General features: G+C 38.9%; 1 protein-coding gene across 6 annotated transcripts in view; it reads right to left on the reverse strand.

The window, feature by feature from the left end:
* Cdk14 (cyclin dependent kinase 14) overlaps window positions 1-16,980 on the reverse strand; it is a 617,491-nt gene that overhangs the window by 164,597 nt on the left and 435,914 nt on the right. For all 6 annotated transcript variants that reach the window (XM_021242623.2, XM_087204731.1, XM_087204728.1 and 3 more), the window contains one exon: window positions 11,292-11,355. In XM_021242623.2, coding sequence (XP_021098282.1) covers window positions 11,292-11,355 — 64 coding nt within the window. The remainder of the gene's footprint in view (window positions 1-11,291; window positions 11,356-16,980) is intronic.

Genomic DNA, 16,980 nt, shown 5'->3' on the forward strand with positions numbered 1-16,980 from the left:
TTGAGAAACAACAATAAACCAGCCCCAAACTGAAATTAAGGAAGGAAATTATAAAGATGAGAGCAGAAATCAATGAAATTGAGATTAAAAAAGTAAAAAAGTCACCAAATTGAAGAACTGGTTCTTTGAAAGAATAAATAAAAGATAAGCCTCTAGCCAGACTCACCAAGAAAAAGTAAGAAAAGACTCACATCAATGCAATTAGAAATGAAAAAAGTGAAATTACAACAGATACCGTGGAAATCCAGAAGATTCTAACTACTTTGAAAAATTATATTCCAACAAATTAGCAAATTTTGAAGAAATGAACAGATTCCTAGACACATCCAAACTACCAAAACTAACACAAGAAATATAAATATGCTTAATAACTCAATAACAAGAAATAAAATTGACACAGTTGTAAAGAATCTACCAACCAAAAAAAGCCCAGGACCTGAAGGATTCACTGCTGAATTCTACAAAACCTTTAAGGATATTATATCATCAACACTCCTTAAGCTCTCCAAAGAGATGGAAAGGGATGGAATGCTCCCAATCTCATTTATGAAAGCCAGTATCACCCTGATCCCCACACTGGAAGAAGACTTAACTAAGAAAGAAAACTATAGGCCAATCTCCTTAATAAACATAAATGTAAAAATCCTTAACAAGATATTAGCAAGCAGAATGCTCCACATTATCAAAAAGATCATACATCATGATCAAGTAGGTTTCATCCCACAGATGCAAGGATGATTCACTATATGTAAGTCAATAAATGTAATACATCACATAAACAGAAGCAGGTTCAAAAACTATATGGTCATATCAATAGATGGAGTAAGGGCTTTTGACAAAAGCCAATACTCTTTCATGATATAAACCCTGAAGAAAATGGGGATAGAAGGACCATACCACAATATAATAAAAGCTACTTATGACAAGCCAATAGCCAACATCATACTAAATGGAGGAAGACTAAAAGCATTCCCCTTAAAATCAGAAACAAGACAAGGATATTCATTATCACCTCTTCTATTCTATGTAGTACTTAAAATATTAGCCATAGCAATTAGACAGAAGAAAGAAAGGGGATACATACAGGAAAGGAAGAACACAAATTATCATTATTTGCAGATGACATGATAATTTACACAGAAGATCCAAAGAACTCCATCAAAACACTCTTAGAATTAATAACAAACTTCAGCAATGTAGCAGAATATAAGATCAACAGACAAAAACCAGTAGCATTTGTGTATGCCAAAAGCACAGAGGATGAGTAGGAAATTATGAAAATAATACCATTCACATTAACTTCAAGAAAAATGAAACACCTAGGAATTAACCTATCCAAGGAAGTGAAAGACTTCTACAAAGAAAACTACAGTACTCTGAAGGAGACTGTCCCCTGCTCCTGGATAGGCACAGTGTTTTAAAAATGGATACACTCCTAAAACTGTCATACAGATTCAATCCAGTCCCAATAAAAATACCCACAGCATACTGTACAGATCTAAAAAAAAAAAGTCCTAAAATTCATATGGAACCAGAAGAGATCTAGAACAGCAAAGCAGTTCTGGGCAACAAGAGTTTAAGCTATACTACAAAGGAACAGTGATAAAAACAGCATGGTACTGAAACAAAAACAGGTATGTGGATCAATGGAACAGAACTGATACAGAAACCTCCCCAGACACATTCAGCTATTTGATCTTCCACAAAGGGGCCAAAAACATACGTTGAAGGAAAGATGGCCTATTCAACAAGAGGTGCCGGGAAAACTGGTTATCTGTGTGTACAAGATTGAAACTGGACCCTTATCTTTTAGCATATACTAAAATAAAATAAAAATGGATCAAAGATTTAAACATTACAAGAGAAACATTAAACCTGCTGGAAGACAAAATAGGCAAAACAAAGACATAGGTGTAGGAAAAGATTTTCTAAACAGAATTTCAATTTCATAAGAAATAATAGCAAGAATCAACAAATAGGAGTATATCAGATTAAAAAGCTTCTGTATAGCAAAAGAGTCAATCAGCAGAGTGAAGAGACAGACTACAGAATGGGAAAAAATTTGCCAGCTACTCTGCAGACACAGAACTAATATCTAGGATATATAAAGAACTTCAAAAAAATCAAAGCACCTAAAATTAAAGACCTAGTCAAGAAATGGGTAAGATGAATGAACAAATACTTTGCAGAGGAAGATATACAAGCAGTCAAGAAATACATGAAAAAATGCTCAACATCTCTGACCATCAGAGAAATGCAAATTAAAACAACAGTAAGATTTCATCTTATTCCAGAAAGAATGGCAATCATTAAGAAATCAAACAATAACAAATGCTGGCAAGCGTGTGGTGAAAACGGAACCCTCTGTCATTGTTGGCAGGAAGGTAAACTAGTGCAACCACTACAGAAATCAGTAAGGAGATTTACATTTTTTTCCTGGTATTTTCTAGACAGTCTGTCAGTATCCATCATTAATAATACCTACTAGTGAAAATAAATGAAAAACTCTTCAAGCAGATCCAGAGAAAATAGATACAGAAAAACAAGTACAGGTAGCTTTGCACTGGAGCAGATTTCTATAATTCATACAGATATTATCTACCTATTGGAGAGGAACTGGATTATTTTACATTTTTGAATGACTAACATGAGTTTTGGCTGCTTTTTATTTACTTTTATTTTATATCATTGGCCATATCCCCAACATTTCATACCAAGTTGTTGTTTGCCCGCAGACATATAGGAAAAACTGGGGTGACTGAGGGAAAATGTCTCTGAAGCCAGGCCTTGTCTTATTGCACCTCAAAGCCCAGCACTGCTAGCAGAAACAGCCAGTGGAAAGGAGTCCACACTTGAGATGAAACCTCTCTCCAGCTAGGACATAGGCCCATGACTTTTTAAAGTCAGTCGGTCTTTTGAAAACATAAAACATTATTTCCTCCTGTATTCAAAACCCTCCAATGATTCCTCTCACACTTCAAATAAAATCTCAGTTCCTCTTCTTAGCCTTGCTAGGGGCTGTCCATCTCAACTGTCTTGCTGTTTGCCCTGTGCTCGCACTTCTCCTGCCACACTTTTAATTATTGACTTTGTCTGTTATCCCTTCTCTCTCTGCTGTGTGAGCCCCACAGGGAAAATGGCCCATCTGCTTTGTTACCGACTATGTGCAGCACTGCAATACTGCCTGGCACCTGGTAAGGACTCGGTAAGTAAAGGATTCCTCAGTAGACATAAAGCACAGTGACTGCTGACTAAAGGCCTCTCAGTATTGGCATTTGTGCTCCTGTAATGCTGCCCCCAGTGACCTCCCAGTGTGGTTATCACAGTCAGAAAGTAAAGGCAGTCCACCCTTCCTGTCATATTCACATTTATTATACTGCCCCTGCTCTACAAATTCACATAGTTCCTGTTATGGGTTAGCAGTAGAATGCCCCCTCCCCCCCAGACTCTCAAGCTCAGAGGTGGCACCAAGTTGGTGGGGGAGGTCACTGGGGGCTGTGACTTAGAAGGGTTTGTTCTCAGTTTGGTTCCTCCCTTTTCTCTCGGCTTGCTGGTGGCCATGGCTTGAGCAGCTTTCCTTCATCATGCCATTCTGCCATACAGTTTCAGCCAACCATGGACTGAACCCACTAAATTGGGAGCCAAGTGTAATGGGAAAGTAATTAATACAGTTTACAAATTTACTAGTTAACTGGTCTTTCCACTTTGTGACTGGAATAGCATTTATTTATTTATTGCTTAAATTCTTTTATTGGTAGATGTTAGGTATACAATACATTTACATTTATCATTGGGTATTTGTACCTGTACATGATGTATCTTGGTTCTTATTTTTTCCCTATTCACTGTCCTCCCTTCACCCCCTCCATCCTTCCCTATTTACAAAGACTTTGTTTCCTTTTTTTCCTTTTCTCATAATTTTTCCTTTCCCTCCTTTTCTTTCCCCTTCCCTTCCCACTACCCCTACCCCTTTGGACTTTTTCTTTCTATTCCAAATTACCAATTATTCATTTTAATAATTTTAATCCTTATTTACACTTTCAGTTTCATATACCAGAGAAACTATTCGGTATTTACACATGTGTGTCCTATTTATTTCTGTTAAGAGTATAGCCTCAATATGCATCCATTTAGCTATAAATTTCTCTAGTTTCTTGTTCTTTATGGCTGAGTAGTACTACATTTTACAAAAAAACCACATCACCCCAGAAAGAATGGCTGCTATCAAGAAATCAACAAATAACAAATGCTGGTGGGGTGTGGGGAGAAAGGAACCCTTCTCCATTGTTGGTGGGAGTGCAGACTGGTGCTACCACTGTGGAAATCAGTATGGAGACACCTCACAGAACGAGGACTAGAGGTCCCATTTGACCCAGCTATTCCCCTGCTGGCTATCTTCCCAAAGAATTAAAAGCATCATAGCACAGTGATGTATGTGCACCCACGTTTATAGCAGCACAGTTTGTAATAGCTAAAGCTTGGAAATAGCCCAAGTCCCCATTAACTGGAAACTGGATAAATAGCATTTATTTTTGAGAGGAGGAATAGTGAAGTTGACATAGGTGATGGATAGAAATGGTCTGATGACCCTAAACCTTGTGTCAAGCAGATCCTCAGGGCTTTTAGCAATAAATGCTAAGATAAGAACCAGGTATTTGCATAATAATTCTTAAAGTTAGTCCATTTTTTTATAACTCTGACATAGTTATACCCTTGTGCACTCAGACTTAACCTCTAATCATTACAGTTGCTATCCATAAAAAATTCCTGAGGTAAAGCATAAAGACCAAGTGGGAGAGAAAATATCTGGCAGAAGACACACATTTTCAATGATGAAAGTATTATTTTGTAGCTATCTATCCTTGACAGTTTACAAGCACTTTTACATCAATTATCTTAGCTGGTTCAAATCTTCTTAAAATAGGTAGAATATAAATAAATAACAAATAATGAAGAAAATATACAAATAGGTTATATCTCGTTTAATTTCCATAGAAGACTGTGGGCTGAATGGAGCAGATGAGATCCTTCAAGAAGAGTAAGGAAGGTATCTCTGCAGACCACAGGTGGCCCTCACTGCAGGGTGGTCTATGCAGGCAGCATCATGGCATAGTGACACCTTCCCTTCAGGCCTTTCTGTGTGGGATATCCCACCCCAACAACAACTGCTGCTTCCACAGCTTTTCCATCATCTTTTTAAGACTCAGTACAAGCCAAGAGTGTGAACAGCCAGGACTTAAAGGGAGGTTTTTTACTTCATTACAAACACTTACAATGAAGCTTATATATAAATATTGCCTTTGAGGGCACTGTGTCTGTGGACTTAGTTTGGACATACTGTGGTTTAAAATACATTCCCCACTTTGTCTCCAAAGGTAAACTCTTTTGTAGTTATCTTCTTTCACTGTAAGACATTTGATCTTCAACAAAACTTCCTCAATCAAGTAGCTTCTCCAATTGGATAAATAACTTTCCCTTATAGTAACAGAATCATTTTAGAAATGCTCTGTTCCCTGGCCTACAACTACAGTGTCTTCTTTTTTTTTTTTTTTTTTTGATACTGGGGATCGAACTCGGGTCCTTGTGCTTGCAAGGCAGGCAGCTGAACCACTGAGCTAAATCACCGGACTGTTTTTTTTTTTTTTTTGGTACCAGGGATTGAACTTGGGTCCTTGTGCTTGTGCAGCAGGTAGTGAAACCACTAAGCTAAATCCCCAGCCAAGTGTCTTCTTTTTTGAACTCGTGAATAAAAATTTGTCATTAAATTGCTACTGAATTACCCTGTTGGAAGCATTTAGGGGATGAATAAAGTATCATACATGGAGTCTTCATGCTATTTTGGTACAAAACCATTTTATACAAAATGTTATTTGAAGTGTTGTGTACATATTTTACCAAATACAGAGATCAGATCCTCTGTTTTTCTGACTTAAAAAAAAAATAGATCAGTTGTCAATAAACTTTACTTTAGAAGGAGGTCAATGAGAAATTGTGTTCTGTATCAAGCAGAAGAGCATTCTAAAATGTACCCTGAGAGGAAAAATGACTGGACTGAGTCCCAGGGAGACCTGGGGACTCTACCTCCACCATGACAGCTTCAGAAAAGTTCCTGCACATCTCCAGACCTCAGGTTCCTAACGTTACAGAAGACAACCGTACTGGATGCTCCCTGTGACTTCTTCCAGCTCAAGCATCTACTCTGCTTAGGCAGTTAAGGCTCAGCCAAGCACCCCTCACCTTCTCTGCTCAAGCAGCATCTGGGTATTCCCTGATGACAGAAATTTCAAAGCCTATGCAGAATTCTCCATCAGTCACCCTGATTTAATTAGTCTGTGGATTCTACCATTCTACTAATGTTTATGTGTGTTCTGCCCTGCCCTAAGGTTACCACAATTCCTCAAATATGTATGCAAATTTTCTTTTGAAAAAAATGAATGCTAAGTCTCTTGACAAAAACAAATGTTGAGCATCATTTTATAATAGGCTTATGAACCATTCTGCCTCTGTTAATGGGCTGCAGCAGAGGTAAAGCAGGAGGGAGAACATGGGGGTTCACCTGGGGAAGCCTCTTATTATCCCAGAAGTCAAGTCAAGTGTGCCGCGCAGTGCAAAGGCCCCCTGTTAAGCAGTGACTGTGAAATTCTCAAAAGGAAACATATCTTAGTATAACAGTGGATTCTACTTTTTTAGACAATGGGGTTTGGCCTGGAGGTTCTGAGAACACTAGCGTAACCTCTCAACTCTGAGCTGTCTCAAACGAGCATCCTGAGGGAAGCAATAAAAGAAGACAGCAAGAGTGAGAGAGAAGTAGCGGGGAGGGGAAGGTGAGAGGGAAGAGGAGGGGAAGAAGAAGGAGGAGGAGGAGAAGGAGGAAGGAGAGGGGAAGGGTGGGGAGGCGAGAGGGAGAAAAGGAGGAGGAGGAGGAGGAGGAGCAGGAGGAGAAGAGAGAAACAGAGAAAGGAAGGAGAGAAAGAAACTGTGTTTGAAAGGATCTAAATCACAGAGCTCTGATGGTATAGAAAAAGAAACAAAACAACGAAGTTCAAAAAAGAAACAGACCCTCTAAAGAGCCCACTTCTTTGAAGAGAAATTTAAATAGAAATACATGATGGAAAAAACAATAGCTCCAAGGAGAGACTCCTTATTGTAAGCATACTCAGCCCCCTACATACAATGTATAATGCTGTGTGGTTTGTCACAGTTTCCCGACTGCTACGGCAATAAGCCCAGGATAAGTGGTAGCACAATGTAAGTGCAGAAGAGAACACGGGCAGGCTAAATACTAAAGAATACAATTGTTCTTTTATTATGTTAACAATTTAAAAAGTCTCTTCCCTTTCCCAAGGGGAATATACTTTTCAAGAGGAAACACCCTAAGTTCCAAGCTGCAGTGGAGGAGTAGAAAGGTAAGGCAGGGGCCGGGGATGTAGCTCAGTGGTTCCGCCGCTTGCCTCACAAGCACAAGGACCCGAGTTTGATCCCTGGTACCAAAAAAGAAAGGTAAGGTCACTTTGTTTATGATGTACTTTACCATGAACCAGAAACCCCTGTCAGCCTCCGTCCTGCCTCCTTGCCTTGGCTGTGGCCCCCAGTTTTCAGAACAAGAGCCAGGATCATCTTACTAACACACAGCCTCCTCAGGCACTCCCTGCACACCATCTTCCAGGCTTTCTAATTCATGAAGCCCGAAGGGTGAAGGAGCCATACAGGCCTCAAGGACCCCACAGCGTGTGCAACCCCTGTTGCTTGAGACTTCATTTTCCTGTGATTGCTCCTTTCCACCTTAGGGCATTTGTATTTCCTGGTCTGCCTGAAGAGTTCCTCTCTGAAGTATCTTCGCACTTCTCTCCCTCAAGTCCTTCAGTTAAACGTGACTTTTTCAGGGAGGTCTTTCTTGGTTACTCTATTTAAAATTGTAGGCCAGCCTCTTCCCAGCAGTTCCTGAACATGCTTCTTGCTCTGTAGTGCTCACCACCACCTAAGACCTAATTGTACATGTTCCTTACTGCATTGTCTCCTGATAGGGAACTTTGTGTTTTATGTAATGCAACATCGCTAGTCCCTATACAAGTGGTACTAATAAATACTGTATTACGAAATCAATAAATGACTTTTATTCTATGGAAATTACATAAATTAACTGTGAGAATTTGTTAAACCAAGAGATTCAGCTTTTTAGTTTTATACACAACCTCGAACATGGCCATAAAATACACTATTTGAAAATCCAAACTGGTTGCTTTTACATGGATACATATGCATATTTATAACAGAAATTGATTTTTATAAAATTGTTCTTGCCCTATTCTAAAAATATCACAGGCTTTCCTTCATGAGGCAAAATGTATTCATTTAGGAAAGCTGAAGAAGGCATGAGAAGGAAGATTATGTTCAACATTGCTTTAAAAATTGAAAAGGGATATACCACGTACAGATGTAAATTCCCTATGATGAGTGTATTATGTATGTCTAAAATGCATCAATAAATGTTTCGCTATTAAAATTTTTTCCACAAAAAATAGAAAAGGTCACTTTTTAATCTCAGAGAAGCAAAAAGGTTTTCATAGATAAAAGGAAAATTTCTCTAAGATAGAAAGCACTCCTAGCAATTGACAAGAAAACGACACAAATCTCAACTGTTAGCTGGACAAAAGTTATAAATAGTTCACAGAAGAAGAAATGCAAGTGATCTCTGAAACAGGTGAAAAGATGCTCAAACTCATTAAAAAGAGCAGGCAAACTAAAATGAAAGTTTGATGCCCTTTGCCACTAAGTGCAATTCTTTTTATCACTTCACTGACCAAGTCACAGAAACGAAGGGCACCAGCCATTTAGGTAGCACTTTGATGGAAGTATTAAAAGTTCTAATTGTTTATACTTGTTGAAGCTTTAACCCCATTTCTCCTAATTTACCCTTCAGATATACCTGCATACATGCAATGTGTGTATGTACAAGGATATCAACTGCATTGATTTTTAAATTGCAAAACGCTGGAAATAACCCAAATGTCCACAATTAGGGACTAGGTTAAATACATACAACAGAAACTACTGCAGCCTGAAGAGACACAAGGGAAGTCACCTGGGCTCTGCTATGTAGTGACACAAGAAGGCTACAAGATACACCAGTGAGAAAAGATGCAGAATTGTATTTAATATGGGAAAATGACAAATGTATTTTCATCATTTCTTACATTTCCTTAAAGGAAATAGACATTAGAAATACATACTCTGGGTGCCTGTGGAGGGAAATGCTCCTGGGAGACAGGGCTGGGAGTGAGGCTGGGAAGGCCTTGTGCTCTGCTCCTTTACAATATTCAACTTTGCAAACTGACTTTATCTTCGCTTACAAACTAAACAAGGCACTGCTCATGGCTCACTTGATTTTCCTCTAGGACTTCGGTAGACTAAGAAGGGAGGGCGGGGAGGGACGCAGAGCATAGCACTGCTATTTTCCTCCTCTGGGAGGGTTCATTTTCTTCCCCCAGAGGAGAGGGACTCGGAGTCAGGGACGAGGACTTCCCCGATAGGCCAGCTAAGTGCTGCAGGAAAGTCCTCAGAGATATGCGTCCGCTGCCTCAGTCTAGCATCTCGGGCCCCTTCACTCTCTGCAAGCCAGTTTGGAAGCACTTCTCACATTCACTCTGGTCACGAGCCCGAGTGCGGGTCACAGCACCTTCCAGGATCACCAGCATGCACTCCTACCCCATCGCAATATGGGGTTCTTTGGCCTCCACTGGCCCCAGGTATTCTGTGTCTAGGGCAGGCCTTACACATAGTACTGAATATATACCCTTATCTACCTGAGACTACCAGAGGAGTCACATGAATAATGTTTGTGTTAAACATTCCATACAAGTCAGAACAACAGCTATTTTTTGAACACAAAATATGTGCTATGCACAGTCTCTGTCCTCACAAAGTTCACAATCTGTTAGCTTGATTTACACTCCATCATAGTACTTTCCAGAACATATTTAATAAACGCTCGTGTACATTGTTGATGAAGCTAAGTTCTATTCACACCAAAATAGAAAATTCTTCTGTGTTTTCTGGTCCAGATCTTGGCAGGCTAAATGGCTGTCTTAATTGTTCCTTTCTGCATCTAACTTTATTCATTTAAAATCTTTTCAAGTTTTCCTGTGTAATTTATTTAATTTTTTTACCATCTCCTGTTTATTTCCCTAGGATTTAAATTTTTAGCTCCTAACATGGGAGGCTCACCTTCTTTAAGAACCCACAGTTGGAACATTTATAAAGAGCTGTGTTCTTCACTTAGACTCCACTAGGAAAGAGTAGATGGAGGATGCTTCTTGCTTGGTTGGAAAAAAAAAATCCTCTCAAATTAAGTTTCTAGCATCTTTCAGAACATAGACGTCATTTAGCATTTTCAGTAAAAGCACAAAGAGTCTTTGGAGCTGCTGAAGAAGATAAAAGAATTTTCAGCACACTATACACTTTCAGAACAAAAATATAAAGAATAAAAATAGTTTCTCAACTCAGTCATTCTTTGGAATTGATAATTTATTTCTCATAGTCCCCAAAAGAGGGAAAGAGGAGAAAAAGAATATATTTGGCTCTCCTAACAGAAATCATTCATAGCGCTTTTCCCTACTAGCATAATGGACTATTAGATCTCCAATAAAATCCCTTTCAGTAATTTGATGATGGGTCCACATTTTATAAACCATGTTTTGTAACTGGAAAAATTAAAAAACAAGAGAATCATTTAAAAATAATTCATTCTACTGATTTTGTTGAATTTCTATTCCAAATTTTTCATCCCTTCTAAAAAAGTAAGCAGTCTATGTTTTAGATTTTCTCGTACTATAATTAAAACTGAAAGTTTCATGACTGCCACCTACTGGTGAGAAAAAATAACTTATTTTTAAAAATTTCCCTTTTCAGACATTACAGGGCATTCAGAACATCTTAGGTTTAAACTTAAAGCAATGGTCAAATATGTTTCCTTTTTACAGCTTAATATTTTTAAACAACTGACACAGATGGGTCAATTTTATTTCTGTTTTTATAGACATAGATGCTAGTTTAATTCACAATAAAATGCATGGTTACTGCAAGATCAGTCAAGTCCAACTAGGTTTATGAAAGATGTCATTAGCTCTATGCACAAAGGAATTGTGAAAACAAAAAGACAACTCCATTAATACATAAAATACACACTGGAGAAAGTAATCGGAACTTAAGAAGGCAGTCTGTGAGAGTAAACATTTGTATATTCACCCTTTCCATACAGGAAGCCTTTGGCATTTAGAATGCATGACACGTACCTGGCTTAAAATGTGGTAAAGAATGTACCCCGGGCCACGTGTCCTCATTTGGTGTTCCAAGAACCTAATGGAGAGGAGAAAATTGTGGAAACAGACTTATTATTTCCAAACACTCAAAATTCTCAAGTGTAGAAACAGTACACTGCATATTATGAAACTCTGGACTTTTTTTTTCCATTATAGTTTGCCAGGGATTTTATTTGAGTAAAAACAAACCCAGCCAAGGAGCCACCCAAGATGAATGTCTGCGTTTTAACAAATGCAGATGAATGTGACAAGACAAGTTAAATCTGCTGTATTTTATCAAGCCCAAACCTAATGAGCAGGCTGAGGAATCAAATGACAAGATGTCATCTTCGTGGAACTGAATGAAGAATGTCTGGGTCCCTCATGATTCTGTCCGGAGCTTCGGCCCTTCCCTCCAGTCTCTCATGTCCCACAGTTTACCAGTTCCAAGAAGTCTGACATCTCTTCCCCACATTCTCTGCCTAAGCAGCACAATCAGTTTCAAAGAGGCAACAGTGACAAGATAGCTTTGAATGCTCCAATTCTTTAATTCTACTTAACATGTTTAATTATGGGATTTATAGTTTCCTCCTGCCAAAAATGTTGTTCTTCCTACACTTTCTCCTTTCTCTATTCTTATTTTCATCTTCTTTCTCTGTCTGTGTTTCTATCACCTAAATGTTTGATCCAGTGAAAGGAATTCAAGGGCAATTCCAGCTCCCAGGTAACGGGCATACTCTGTCTGGATTTTCCTTGCCACAGTATGTAACTCTTATACTCAGTAGTAAATCACTGACTGAAAACAGTCGTGTTTAAAGGTTAGAAAGCACAGATCTTAAAGACAAACTCTTTGGGTCTGAATCCTGGCTCCCCTGCTTTTTAGTTATATGGCTGGAAGCAAGACAGAGCCATACTGAGCTTAGTTTTCCCCTCTGTAAACTGGAAGGGAGTGATAACAGCACCCCCATCATCTGTGTGGAGAGCACGAAGCAGGCACTGGATAAGGACTGGTGAGCACTCAAAGCAACTGGAGAAAACACTCTAGTCAGGGTGCAGCTGCCCTGTGGAAGAACATACAGTACTGCTGCTTTCTCAATGGCTCCCTGCCCAAGCAAGGCAGTCAGTGGCAGATGCGATATTTAAACTATGATGGACAATGAGAGTGGCCCTGGAGATTAGACAGGGCCAGAGATGAAGCTGGAGAAGAGCAAAGAGGAGGAAGAAGGGCAGACACTAAGGGGAGGAACGAGGCATGTTCTCAGTATTCCTGAAAACTGACAGGCACTGCTAGGCCATAAGGCAATATGGAGCCCTGGCTGTGCAAGGCTCTACTGGGGGAGGGGAGGGCTGCAGAGTCGAGGGCACACCTATATAGTGAGCTTTACTCACCCACTCTGCTCCATGAATCAGGGTCAAATAAATGCATTTATGCTTCTCACTGAGACACTGAGTCAGCACACGAGATAATATAATTCTTCTTTGAAGTCATAATTGGTTAGTTCTGCAAGCACTAATCAGTAATAACACTCATAGGTACATGTACACCAACAAGGTCAAATAACTGATGGCTGGGTGGGGAGGGGAAGGAGACAGGCTAGAGGGCTGGAGGAGTTGTTAAGACTGGAAAACAGGCCGTGACATGAGCAACTGTGACAACAGTGTCTCTAGAAAAGCCACTGGCCCCTTTCTCTTCAGTAATTCCAACCTTTCTTTCCAGAGAAAGAGACCATCAAGTCCAAGGCAGCAGCACAGCTGATCTGGGAGTGCTCTTTTTTTGTCCTCACACTGAATTTTGTGTGAAACACAATGAGGTTCAGCAGTACTAAACTTCAATAAATTAAAGGTGGGAATTTTAACTAAAATCACGCCTGGAACACAGCCAATTGCTTACACAAAAAATGGACCCTCTCAAAGTGTCATAAACAGTGAAAAGCTTAGCCAGAACCTGAATCCCGCTCTCTCACACTTCTAATTAAGGTATGGCTGTTGTCCTGCCCGTCCTTGATTCACAACACCCTGTTGGCAAAACATTTCCCTAGGCCTCCTCCTCATCCATGTCTAGTGTTCTGTATCAAAGTGATTATTAAATAGTATGGCTGTTCCATAAAAATTATCAAGAAGGAGAAAATTTAGAAGACTTTTTTTCAATGATAGACTTAATCATTTAGATTCCACACTCCATTCCTTCTTCAGGAGCATTTGCACAGAAAAACAAAGTGAATAGAAAGTTGGCATAGGAAAAGAATTAAAAAATTAATTTTGCTTTCTATAAAGGAAAGAGCAGTTTGAGTTAAATGAATGATTAGCAATGATGCACACTAGGGAACATGGGCGTATGCTGTCCTGGTACCAGACTTTCATTTACATTAATGAATAATAAATTCAAGATACTTCCAAGTTAAAAATGAAACAGTAAAAGTTATGTACAAGTAAAAAATAATCTTTTTCAAAGAAAAGAGTAAAAAGAAAACTGCATCTGTGCCATTAATACTTAAGGCTCCATGGCAGAGAGTAGTGCTGAGAGTGAACACTGAGTACCTGTTTGCCAAATGAAGAAGGGTGGAGGTGACAGTACATTATTCTGGTTATTACTGAAATGTGTACTTTGAAATATGTACTTCTCTAAATCATCCACCTGGTCATGCCTCATTTCTTCTCCCAGTCATCTCCTCTTCCTAAGTGCCCTGCCTCTGATATGGCTAGCTGAACTGTTACATCTATCTCTACCTCCCTCTCACGGGCCACCTCTTCCTGAGAGACTTTCTGGACACTGTGGTCCATGGTGCTTCTCTGTGCAGACTTCTGGTTATAGGAGCTGATGACTGCCTGGGGACTAGTAGATGACTCTTATCTCCCTCTGGACTGCAGATCTCAAGAGGAGACTATCACATTCACCTTTGGATTCCTAGTGCCTACCATGTGCCTGCTACCAGGCATGGACTCAGTAAATGCAGACTGACTGACTGAATGAATGGTGTATCTGGCTGGGAGGGGTAAGGCCACTATAACTGGGTTACCAGCTAGGATACACTGGGAAGCTGAGGCCACACACTGAATCCAAAGACACTACATTTTACCTCCGTTTCAGGCGTCCTCAACCAGCAGATCACATACATGTTATACATTACAATATATGATAATATTGTGACATGCTGTGATATACAATATATTATATATGTTTTATATATATATATATATATAAAATTTATCCCCAGTACTGAGGATAGAATCTAGGGGTGCTCTACAACTGAGCTACATTCCCAGATCAAAATTTTTTTAGACATTGGAGCCATGGTGTCACTAAATTGCTAAGGTGCCCAGGCTGTGCATGAGCTTGTAATCATTCTGCCTCAGCCTCCAGAGTGATAGGGTTATAGAGTATGCTATCATGCCTTGCTCTTCATAACAGAAGTTTTATTAAAGGAACAGACTCAAGTACCCTCATTACTTTCTTTTTTTGCATGTTCTAATTTTTACTTTACCAAGATAATAAAAAACCTTTGGGCTGGTTTTTAGTGAACATATCCATGCAATATAATGACATTAATTTTTCTTTGTTATTTTATTAGTGCCTATCAATGTTAGAAAATACTGGGTTTCAATGCACTTAATATATTTTGATCATAACCATTTCCCCATTACTCTTCATATACTCCTCTCCCTCTCTCACTTATTCTCTTCCTCTTATCTAATAACAGTCTCTCTTCTACTTTCATGTCATCTTTTTTAGATTACACACACAAGGAAGAACATGCAATACTTGTCTTTTGAGTCGGGCTTATTTCACTTACAAAGATCTCCAGTTCCATTTATTTTCCTGCAAATGGCAAAATTTTCTTCTTCATATTTGAATAATGTGCCACTGTATATATGTACCACATTTTCTTTACTCATTCATCTGTTGACAGGAAACTAGGCTGGTTCTATATCTTGACTACTGTTAATGGTGCTGCTGCAATAAACATGTGCATACAGGTATCTCTACAGTATGCAGGCTTTAATTTCTTAGGGTGGTGTTGACTTTAATTTCAAGGAGTGGTATGGTGGGATTGAATGTTAAGCTCTATTTTTAGTTTTCTGAAGAACCTCCATATTGTTTTTCATAGGGACTGTACTAACTTACATACCTACCAGCCTGTGGAAGTGTTCCTCTTTCCCTGTACCCTCGGAGCATTTATTGCTTTTGTTTTCTTGATGATAGCCATTCAGACTGAGGTGAGATGGAATCTCAATATAGTTTTGATTTGCATCTCTCTAGTGGCTAAAGATGTTGAACATTTTTTTTCATATGCCTATTGAATGGCCATCTGTACTTCTAAGAAGTGTCTGTTCTATTCATTTGCCCATTTATTGATCGGGTTATATGATTTTTTGGTATTAAGTTTTTTGAGTTCTTTATATATCCTAGGTATTAATCATCTGGTAGAAGAGTAGCTGACAAAGACTTTTTCCCATTCTAAGATATTTCTTCACCCTCTTAGTTGCTTCTTTTACTATGCAGAAACTTTTAACTTCTATGCAGTCTCATTTGTTGATTCTCACTAGCATTTCCTGTGCCACTGGAGTCTATTCAGGAAGTCTTTGCATGGGCTATGGCTTCAAGGCTTTCCCCTATGTTTTCTTTTAGCAAGTTCAAAGGTTCAGGTCTTATACCTGAGTCTTTGATCCATTTTGAGTTGATTTTTGTACAGGGTGAAAGATAGGAATCTAGTTTCAATTATCTGCATATGGATATCCAGTTTTCCCGAGACCATTTGTTAAAGAAGCAGTCCTTTCACTAATGTATATTTTTGGCTCCATGGTCAGGAATCATATGGACAAGTCATTTTTCAAAAGATGAGATATAGAGAAAATGTATATGATAAAGATACATATTGTGTTATAGAACTTTGGTTCAAGCTACATCTGTATGTATGCATATGCATAGTGAATTAATTATGATCTAAAATGTACATCTAGATGTTTAAGAGCCAATTCTACTTCTGACAAGAAGTTATTAGCTGAAAGCAAGAATGAAATAGATAAATCAAGATTGGGGGTAGAAAGCAATGAGTTTAATTCTAGACTTATTAAATATTAGAAATGCTTGAAGGTCAAGACAGAGGATGTGTAAAAGGCAGCTGGAAATATAGATCTTGGGGAGGAATTTCAGGCAGGAATATTTGGAACTCTTGGGAAGGAATCTCAGACAGGAATACTTGGAACTCTTCAGCATACATATGGTAATAGAAAGCAAATGTCAAATACAAACTATGAAATGATCTCACTTTCCTATGTTCACACATACACAGCTGCCAGGAGGGTGTCTCTATGATTTATTCTGGTATTTAGCATCTCTTAAGAAGAACAGGAGACACAAACATTTTGTCACTGGAGGTCTACGCTCTTGACCTTGATGAACTATGACCTAATGACCCTAGACTTGCTCATCCGGGCTATGCTGTGACAGTCAGCATAAATCCTGCTCTCCATGTCAGCCTCTATGTTGGGCAGAGGAAGATGTTGAGAAACAGGGGCTTTCTATGAAAATATCTACTTTATAAATAAGAGGAAAAACTATGCTTCTAGAGCTCAGAGCCCAAGAACTAGTATTTGCCTGAAATATTTACCTTCCCTTTCAAATTATTAATAGTTCTACTACTTCTCACGTTTTTCTAGTCTTCGGTGTTGCACAGGAGGTTGG

The sequence above is a fragment of the Heterocephalus glaber genome, unplaced genomic scaffold (genome assembly GCF_053883595.1).
Source record: "Heterocephalus glaber isolate CG9 unplaced genomic scaffold, H.glaber_assembly_v1.0 deba00000546, whole genome shotgun sequence".
Taxonomy (NCBI): Eukaryota; Metazoa; Chordata; class Mammalia; order Rodentia; family Bathyergidae; genus Heterocephalus; species Heterocephalus glaber.